Source organism: Schistocerca americana, chromosome X, assembly GCF_021461395.2.
Source record: "Schistocerca americana isolate TAMUIC-IGC-003095 chromosome X, iqSchAmer2.1, whole genome shotgun sequence".
Lineage (NCBI taxonomy): Eukaryota > Metazoa > Arthropoda > Insecta > Orthoptera > Acrididae > Schistocerca > Schistocerca americana.
The window spans coordinates 947,437,704-947,447,480 of record NC_060130.1 but is presented as its reverse complement, the minus strand read 5'-3'; the positions used below and the strand labels follow the sequence as shown (position 1 = coordinate 947,447,480).

At 42.1% G+C, this 9,777-nt stretch overlaps 1 protein-coding gene across 1 annotated transcript in view; it reads right to left on the bottom strand.

Moving 5' to 3' along the window:
* Nucleotides 1-451: 451 nt before the first annotated feature.
* Nucleotides 452-9,777, bottom strand: part of LOC124556419 (dynein axonemal heavy chain 5) — an 876,134-nt gene continuing 866,808 nt past the window's right edge. The window contains exons 74-75 of the mRNA XM_047130377.1: nucleotides 6,293-6,445; nucleotides 452-877 (exon numbers count right to left, since the gene is read on the bottom strand). Of these exons, the coding sequence (XP_046986333.1) occupies nucleotides 491-877; nucleotides 6,293-6,445 (540 nt within the window). The 3' untranslated portion in view covers nucleotides 452-490. The remainder of the gene's footprint in view (nucleotides 878-6,292; nucleotides 6,446-9,777) is intronic.

Sequence of the window (9,777 nt, the reverse complement as noted above, 5' to 3'; positions counted from 1 at the left end):
CGCTGTATGAAAGACTGTTGTCGTGATACACATGGCTGTATTTAAACAATTTTCCCATCCACACCTCAGAAACACAATACACTTACTTTTCAATATACAAACAAAGAACAGAGTTTACATGATTCGTCGATGGATTGCTCACGCAACTGGTTTTCGTTTAGGTGAAGGCGACGTTGAGGCGTCATGAAAAGCATCCAGTTACAGAAGCAAACGAAAGATTCACAATCTCCGTAAATCATTCCTTGCCGATGAAAGGCACAAGACATGTACGCAAAATGGGAGAGCGTGGATGAAGGTTTGCTGTGTCAATGTGAGTTTATACATTTTCCTGCAAAAAACTTGAAAACTAGTTGCTGTGACCTTGTACTCATTTACATGGCAGTGTTACATCATGTAGTGAGAAAAGTATTTACTTGTAAATAAGAAAAACAAATCTTTTGAGAGCCGAGAGTGATTTATTTCTTAGTAAAGACATACTGCACAAAAATAATTATTTAATGTCACAAAGAAGCGCCACACCTCGCAGGGTCCAGTGCCTAGGATTGTTGTCAGTTTCAAAATCTATCGATCCCACGTACTTCTGGTCAGTACGCTGCGGCTTCCGGTATATTGGGCACTCATACAGTTTCGGATCTTTGCCCGCTGTAGTGTTGATAGCATATATGTATATGACAGGCATTTGCTCGTAGAGAACCTTAGGTTTGCTTTCGATTAGTTTTCCACAGCGCCTGTCTAAACTTGCTCCTTCAAGGAAGAGGCCGTGGACATACACTCCTTCTGGCGGGGCGTCGTTGAGGTCTTCCTTGTTGTGGCGCGTAATAAGGTTTTGTAGAACCACTGAGTCCAAGGCCCACCCTTTATGGGCTCTCGTCACTTCCTGAAAAAGATTTAAGAAACGCCTAGGTACGTATTACTCAACACAGAGTTTATCTATATGATTATGTTTTTGCACTGTCTTCTTCATGACGAAAGACAAGCAGAGTGCAATATACATGGTGTTTCGGAAGGAATGATCGTTCAGGAGTGGTTAGGATGAGAAATTTTCAGTGGTCGTACGGTTATAGCTGTTCGAATGTTATGCATAAAAGATGGCTCATATACATTGGAAATTCTACATAAAATACTGAAGCAATTTATTTATCCAAATACACTCGAATAATTTTAAATGTTTGAATGAAGTTTTGAAAAATCTTCTACTGACTCAAAAACAGTTAAAGTTCTCTTCACAGCTTTATGTGCAACTCATCTGGGGATCTCTTGGTGTACTTTCATGAGGGTATCACTATGCATAATACGAATAGCTAATTCATGCCTTTAATTTATTTTTTCCGTATTCTTTTTATCCAACCCCACAGACAAGGATATAATGAGATAAGGTTAGGAGACTGGTGGCCAATGAACTTGTCTGATGCTGTCGATTAAAAGAACGTACCCAGTCTTGCAAAGAGAGTTTGATTGCGTTTTTTACACTTAGTGGTTATGAAAAAATTTCCTACCCAAGAAGCAAAAGCGTTTCAGTTGCAAAGCCCATTAACTTATATATCATCAGCACGTGCAGTATATGTGTAAATAGGAAGGAATGTTTTAAGTATTGTGTTGCCACAGAAAGTTCAACTTGAAACTGCAGTCTTGTTTTATTGAGACGTCAGATTCTTGAGTACTACTAACAATGAATTTTCAGACCCATGTACCTCTCCCCTTGAACACTGGCCGTGGGACAAAAGTGACGTCAGGTATTAAAAGATGTTTCCATTCCGAGGTAGGTGCCTTCTGAATTTCAAATAGTAATAAGGCTAATTCAGTCTCTGTTTGTCCATCTTTTCAGAGATGGTTGCGGGACTCGACTGTTCGATACAGGATGTCAAATCAAACACCTTTCAGCCGTCTAGTTTCCAAACTTACTTTGTTTATCTACCAATTTCGGCGATTTACTGGGCTATCTTCAGCCCCTGACCGACGTGTAGGATAATTCCACCTCGGCTCTGGTCAAAACAGAGACCAGCAATATAGGTATTAATAGGTTTCTGGGTGCTATAGCAATCACTTCAACCATCATCTGCCGACCAATGATTGTCGGCCTGAAGATAACGCAGTAAATCGCCGAAACTGGTAGCCAAATAAAATAAGTTTGGAAACCAGACGGCTGAAAGGTGTTTGATTTGACAAGGCTCATTCAAGTGAGTACGAATTAGCCACAGGATACAGACTCACGATTTTTCAGGTTGGTTGTTATCAGTCAGGTACAAAAGAGCGTCGATTATCCGAACGTTGGCCAGCAGAAAGACCATTTAGTCAAAGTGTTCCTCCTCCGTAGCGATGCCGAATTGCCGACAATAGTGACCGTTTGCGCCCTGTTACGACCACTTGTGTCACCTTTGGCAGATAAAGTAAACATGCGATGTAAAATGCCTAAACGTAAATGTGTTGCCTTTTCTATGAGAGATAGATACTAGATTAAAAAAGGTTGAAAGAAGGGGAATCTGCAACCAAGTTATCTAATGTGCACAAGGTTGGTAATCGACTATTATCGTAAAAAAAGAAAAAAAGAGGCATCACCAATTTCAAATCTAATCTTGATTCTACCGATGGATCGACAAGATGAAAAACTATGAAGCTCACCACGAACACGAATCTAGATGATGTTTACAAGTGGATTACACAAAAAAGATCACGGCGTGAACCTATCTCTGGTTCGATTTTATGTGAGAATCTTGGAGGAAGGTCAGATTTTGAAGCAAGCATGTGCTGGTTAACACAGCATTCGAGAGCTTAAAATACAAGGAGAAAAACTGTCTGCTGATTATTCAGCAGCTGATTCTTTCTAAATCAAGGTAAGGGATGTATTGAGGGAAAAAGATTATGCTTTCGAAAACTTTTACAATGCTGACGAAACTGGATTCAATCGGAAAACTTTGCCAAGAAAAACTCTTGCTTCACCTGATGAATTAGCAGCATCTGGCCCTGAAATCAGCAAGGATCGTGTTACTGCTGTAGCTTGTGCTAACGTTAGAATACGCCAGCGATTGCCTATGCTTGTCATGGGTAAAAGTAAGAAACTGCGTTGTTTCAAATACGTTAATGTGCCGGCGATGCGTATTGTTTACACCTCACAGAAGAGCGCCTGGATGGATAGTATGATTTTCACTGAATGTTTTATGGAAGTTTTTGTACCCTTGACAAAAGTTCAAGAGTTAAAGAACGGCAAAACAGAGAAAACATCATTGCTCCGTGCCAGCGCACCAACTCACCCATCATGTGATATCTTAGCTTAGACGAAAAGGACACCTTCATAAAAGTGATAGGGTTATGGCATAAAGTTCTCAAAGCTTAATTTCAAATGCCGAACAGAGTAATATATCTGAAATGCTCAGTGTGGTAAAACCAAATCAACTGCCATGATGTGATGAAAAAGACGTCCAAGAATAGATGAGCGTCGACGATGCAGACACAGGGTACCAAATCACGAAGAACAGCGAAACTGTAAACCTCGTCACTGACGAAGCTGTCATCGTCAGTATCTCATCAACCAGTGGTGCAGAAAATGAAGATGAGAATATACCGGCTGATTCTGAAGCCTTTACATGTTTTGATACAACCTTGCGATGGTTTAAAGCTCAATTGCAAGCGGCCAGTATTAGATATCTGTCCTGAAAAAGTGCATGACGTAGCAGCTCGTAAGCGGACAGACTTGCTTAGACACACCATACTTAGGGATTTTTAAGCGTTAATTCTAGACATATGTACTGTACATGCAATGTATCACACATTTTTTTCTTTACTAGATTGTATTACATACTCTCCTACTGCACTTGCCTTTGCAATGAAAAGATTTTCATATTACTTATTAATATATATAGTTTTTATCGTTAAATTGGTAAATAAGATTAAATAGTTCGATTATCCGAATAAACTGATTTTTCTAAACGTTCACGTATCCCAATTAGTTCGCATAATGGACGCTTTCCTCCGTTTGAACAGGCCTCCGAAGGCCCAACGGTACCGACCGAGCGCTGTGTCATCCTCAGCTCATAGGCGTCACTGGATGCGGATTTGGAGGGGTATGTGGCCAGCACAAAGCTCTCCCGGCCGTTGTCAGTTTTCGTGACCGCAGCTGCTACTTTTCATTCAGTAGCTTCTCAGTTAGCCTCACAAGGACTGAGTGCACCCCGCTTGCCAACAGCATTCGGCAAATACGGACGGTCACCCATCCAAGTGGTAGCCAAGCGTGACAGCGCTTAACTTCGGTGATCTGACGGGAACCGGTGTTAGCAGTGAGGCAAGGCCGTTGGGATAATCGACACTCTACTGTATTAGTATTGGTTGTTACCAAAACATGTATCAACGGCGATGTTCCGTGAACGTTTATTTACTTTTTATGAAAATGTATTTTGGTCTGAAAAAATTAATTACTTGAGGCACTTTAAACTAGATGTAGGCATAATGATTTAATAACTGCTTCTGAATTTAAGAAAATTTAAATTACGTCCAGAAAAGTGCTATTCCGAGAGTAATCTCCGTTAAACTGTGAATAAAATACTGGAATACTGAAGAAGGTTTACTAGAAAAATTTTGAAACTACATCAGCAAGTTGCTCAGTTCGCACTGTAAAAAATTTTGGCGTTTGGTATTGCAGCCGAAAAGGTGATAGAATCTAGGAAGTTGTTGTTCGGTGACAAAATGTTGGGAGCAGATCGCTTTTTAATATGCACGAAGAGGTGGAAATCGCTCGGAGCCAAGTTTAGGCTGTAGGGCAAGCGATCCACTTGAAGTGTCGCAACTGCGACCTGACGTTCACTTGTCTCATCATCGTGAAAACTCATTCTTCTACTCATGAACGACAACACGTGCGTGTCACCACCGGTCATCACATTCGGTCGGTGTACAGCACAAATGGAAAAACTGGTAGAAGCCGACCTCTGGGAAGATCAGTTTGGATTCCGTAGAAATGTTGGAACACGTGAGGCAATACTGACCCTACGACTTATCTTAGAAAATAGATTAAGAAAAGGCAAACCTACGTTTATAGCATTCGTAGACTCGGAGAAAGCTTTTTGACAATGTTGTCTGGAATACTCTCTTTCAAATTCTGAAGGTAGCGAAAGGCTATTTACAATTTGTACAGAAGCCAGATGGCAATTATAAGAGTCGAGGGACAAGAAAAGGGAAGCAGTGGTTGGGGAGGGAGTGAGACAGGGTTGTAGCCTCTCCCCGATGTTATTCAATCTGTATATTGAGCAAGCAGTAAGGGAAACAAAAGAAAAATTCGGAGAAGGTATTAAAATCCATGGAGAAGGAATAAAAACTTTAAGGTTCACCGATGACATTGTAATTCTGTCAGAGACAGCAAAGGACTTGAAAGAGCAGTTGAACGGAATGGGCAGTGTCTTGAAGGGAGGATATAAGATGAACATCAACAAAAGCAAAACGAGGATAACGGAATGTAGTCGAATTAAGTCGGGTGATGCTGAGGGAATTAGATTAGGATATGGGACACTTAAAGTAGTAAAGGAGTTTTGCTATTTGGGGAGCAAAATAACTGATGATGGTCGACGTAGAGAGGATATAAAATGTAGACTGGCAATGGTAAGGAAAGCGTTTCTGAAGAAGAGAAATTTGTTAACATCGAGTATAGATTTAAGTGTCAGAAAGTCGTTTCTGAAAGTATTTGCATGGAGTGTAGCAATGTATGGAAGTGAAACATGGACGATAAATAGTTTGGACAATAGAATAGAAGCTTTCGAAATGTGGTGCTACAGAAGAATGCTGAAGATTAGATGGGTAGATCACACAACTAATGAGGAGGTATTGAATAGGATTGGGGAGAAGAGGAGTTTGTGGCACAACTTGACTAGAAGAAGGGATCAGTTGGTAGGACATGTTCTGAGGCATCAAGGGATCTCCAATTTAGTATTGGAGGGCAGCGTGGAGGGTAAAAATCGAAGAGGGAGACCAAGAGATGAATACACTAAGTAGATTCAGAAGGATGTAGGCTGCAGTACGTACTGGGAGATGAAGAAGCTTGCACAGGATAGAGTAGCATGGAGAGCTGCATCGAACCAGTCTCAGGACTGAAGACCACAACAACGACACAGCACAGATCTCGCGACGAATTTCAACAGGTTTGAAATTTATCGCCGCTAAACTAGAAATGATTTTGCCTTCTCGTTATTGCAGCTCTGAGCACAGTGATCTACTGCGTGAGTCGGAGTATCCCCTCACTACTTTCCTGATACCCTGGAATGCTTCAAACTTCCAGCAATTGGAAACTATGTCTCAGACGATATGAACTTACCTGGCGCATGGCGGTTAGAAATCCCTGTGGGTTGAAGAATCCTGTCATCCAGAAGACGTTGGGCCTGCCGTGGGTACACCAGCGTCGGAACTGGGCGTCCCTCTCTAGCAGCTCGGTGTACCAGAACCCCAACGTCGCCGACTCCCACGACACCTGTCAATCGACACGGAAGTATCTTCAGCACTTTATTTTAGCCTGTATCACTTATTTTAACGTTAGAAGTAGAATAGTTCACACCTTCGGGTCTCGATATGGGAAGAGATATGACACACTGTACCACACATTGACGAAGTGAACATTAAACTACATAAACAATTACTACTTTTCTTTAGCTCTTTCTGTAACAAACTTGGAGGGCGAAACGTTCGTCGTCAGATGTGTACTGCTTTACATATACTCTGGAGTAAAGCTGTCCGCATAATGATGGCTGATAGAACACCACCGCGCTTGTAATGTATCAAAGAATCTCATTGTACCTAGAAATGGGGTAGCAGGATTACGGATGCGAAGGGTTCCTCTAGAGAGAGAGAGAGAGGAGAGAGAGCCAAAGGGAGAAGGGGGGGAGGGTGCAATGGGTAGTGTCGCACGTGACTGACTCATCAGCTGTGACCATATATTTCGTCCGCGGGTATCTTTCGATTCGTATGTTCGCAGTGCTTTTCGGTGTTGGAATATTGTTTACAAGACTTGTGAGGAAGAATGAAGTGTAGTTACGTTTTTTTCGATTTGCTGTGCACTCTGTGTCTGCACGTTGGTCAAACAGCAGACTACATAATTTCGCCTCTGAGGACGTAAATATGAGCTTTTACCCAGTTTAAAGGATTTGAAAGACAATATCCTCACATCAATTTTCCTAAAGCAGTGGGATTTTCGAGCTCTGGTAAGTATAAAACATATTCTGCTTGTTAACATAATTGCCGATAGCTGACTGGTCACGGTCATAGTTTGGTGACGGAGAAGTCTGTGGTTCGAATCTCGTAACAACTATTTTCTTATTTTTATTTAAATTCTATATTCATTACCTAATGGAAATGATAATATACAAATATTGACTCATAATACTCTAGTAAAAATATATGTTTCTACTGAATTAATGGTCGCCTGGAAAAGAATTAAAATTTTATCAGGAATGCAACATACCTCATCATTGAATGAAATAAACTATAAACATGAGTAATAGAAACAAAAAGGTATTTTATGCACGCTTTTCCATGGAATGGAGGAGGAAGAAATCAGTGGGCACTAGTAGTAAACAGAGGAGATATAAAACACACAGGAAAATATGTATTTGCAGTCGATTAGCAGATCGTTTTGTAGATACTACCCTGCCTTTTGAATGTCTTTTACACAAGACGAATATACACAATGTGATCAAAAGTATCCGGACACTCCCAAAAATACCTTTTTCATATTACGTGCATTGGCTGTCACTCACTGCCAGGTATTCCACATCAGCGACCTCAATAGTCACTAAGCATCGTGAGAGAGCAGAATGGGACGCTCCGCGGAACTCACGGACTTCGAACGTGGTCAGGTGATTGGGTGTCACTAGTGTCATACTTTTGTACGCGAGATTTCCACTCTCCTAAACATCCCTAGGTCCATTGTTTCCGATGTAATAGTGAAGTGGAAACGTGAAAGGACACGTACAGCACAAAAGCGTACAGGCCGACCTTGTATTTTGACTGACAGAGACCGCCGACAGTTGAAGAGTCTTGTAATGTGTAATAGGAAGACATCTATCCAGATCATCACACAGGAATTCCAAACTGCATCAGGATCCACTGCAAGTACTATGACAGGCGGGAAGTGAGAAAACCTGGTCGAGTGGTTGCACATAAGCCACACATCACACCGGTAAATGCCAAACGATGCCTCGCTTGTTGTAAGCAGCGTAAGTATAGTGGAAAAATGTTGTGTGGAGTAACGAATCACGGTACACAATGTGGCGATCCGATGGCAGAGTGTGGGTATGGCGAATGCTCGGTGAACGTCATCTGTCAGCGTGTGTAGTGCCAACGGTAAAATTCTGAGGTTCAGATTGTTCAAATGATTCTGAGCACTATGGGACTTAACATACGAGGTCATCAGTCCCCTAGACTTAGAACTACTTAAACCTAACTAGCCTAAGGACATCACACACATCCATGCCCCAGGCAGGATTCGAACCTGCGACCGCAGCAGCAGCGCGGTTCCGGACTGAAAAGCCCTAGTACCGCTCGCCCACAACGGCTGGCATAAAATTCAGAGGCGGTAGTATTATGGTGTGGTCGTGTTTTTCATGGAGGGGGTTTGTACTCCTTGTCGTTTTGCGTGCCACTATCACAACACAGGCCTACATTGATGTTTTAAGCACTTTCTTGCTCCCACTGTTGAAGAGCAATTCGGGGATGGCGATTGCATCTTTCAACACGATCGAGCGCCTGTTCATAATGCACGACCTGTGGCGGAGTGCTTACACGATAATAACATCCCTGTAATGGACTGGCCTGCACAGAGTCCTGATCTGAATCATATAGAACACCTTTGGGATGTTTTGGAACACCGACTTCGTGCCAGGCCTCACCGATCGACATCGATACCTCTCCTCAGTGCAGCACTCCGTGAAGAATGGGCTGCCATTCCCCAAGAAACCTTCTAGCACCTGATTCAACGTATGCCTGCGAGAATGGAAGCTGTAATCAAGGCTAAGGGTGGATCAACACCATACTGAATTCCAGCATTTCCGATGGAGGGCGCGACGAACTTGTAAATCATTTTCAACTAGGTTTCCGGATACTTTTGATCACGTAGTGTATTAGATGATTCCTGTGAGGCATGCATGTCACGACAATTGTTGGATTTTTTATTTCCCTCACAGTTGCTTTCAAAGTTTCAGGTGACTATTTTACTTTGTTCTTGTTAACATCATTCGCACCACCAAGTGTTGGAATGGACTTTTTTCACGCACTACATTAAAAAAAATCGTGCGTAGTAGCATCAAGCTTTATGAAGCCTCTATCTGTCAGTCCTTGCTGGTACCGTAAGAGTTCAAACTAATATTTATTACCATCGAGAACACCACGCCCTATTTCGGTTTCAGTATTACCACAGGCTTTCGGCGCAGACAAATTGTTAGCACATTTTTCGGTTTCAGTATTACCACAGGCTGTCGGCGCAGACAAATTGTTAGCACATTTTTTCTTCGCATTTTTAGTTGGTTACTGTAACACCGTTCTACATCTACATCTACATCTACATCCATACTCCGCAAGCCACCTGACGGTGTGTGGCGGAGGGTACCTTGAGTACCTCTATCGGTTCTCCCTTCTATTCCAGTCTCGTATTGTTCGTGGAAAGAAGGATTGTCGGTATGCCTCTGTGTGGGCTCTAATCTCTCTGATTTTACCCTCATGGTCTCTTCGCGAGATATACGTAGGAGGGAGCAATATACTGCTTGACTCTTCGGTGAAGGTATGTTCTCGAAACTTTGACAAAAGCCCGTA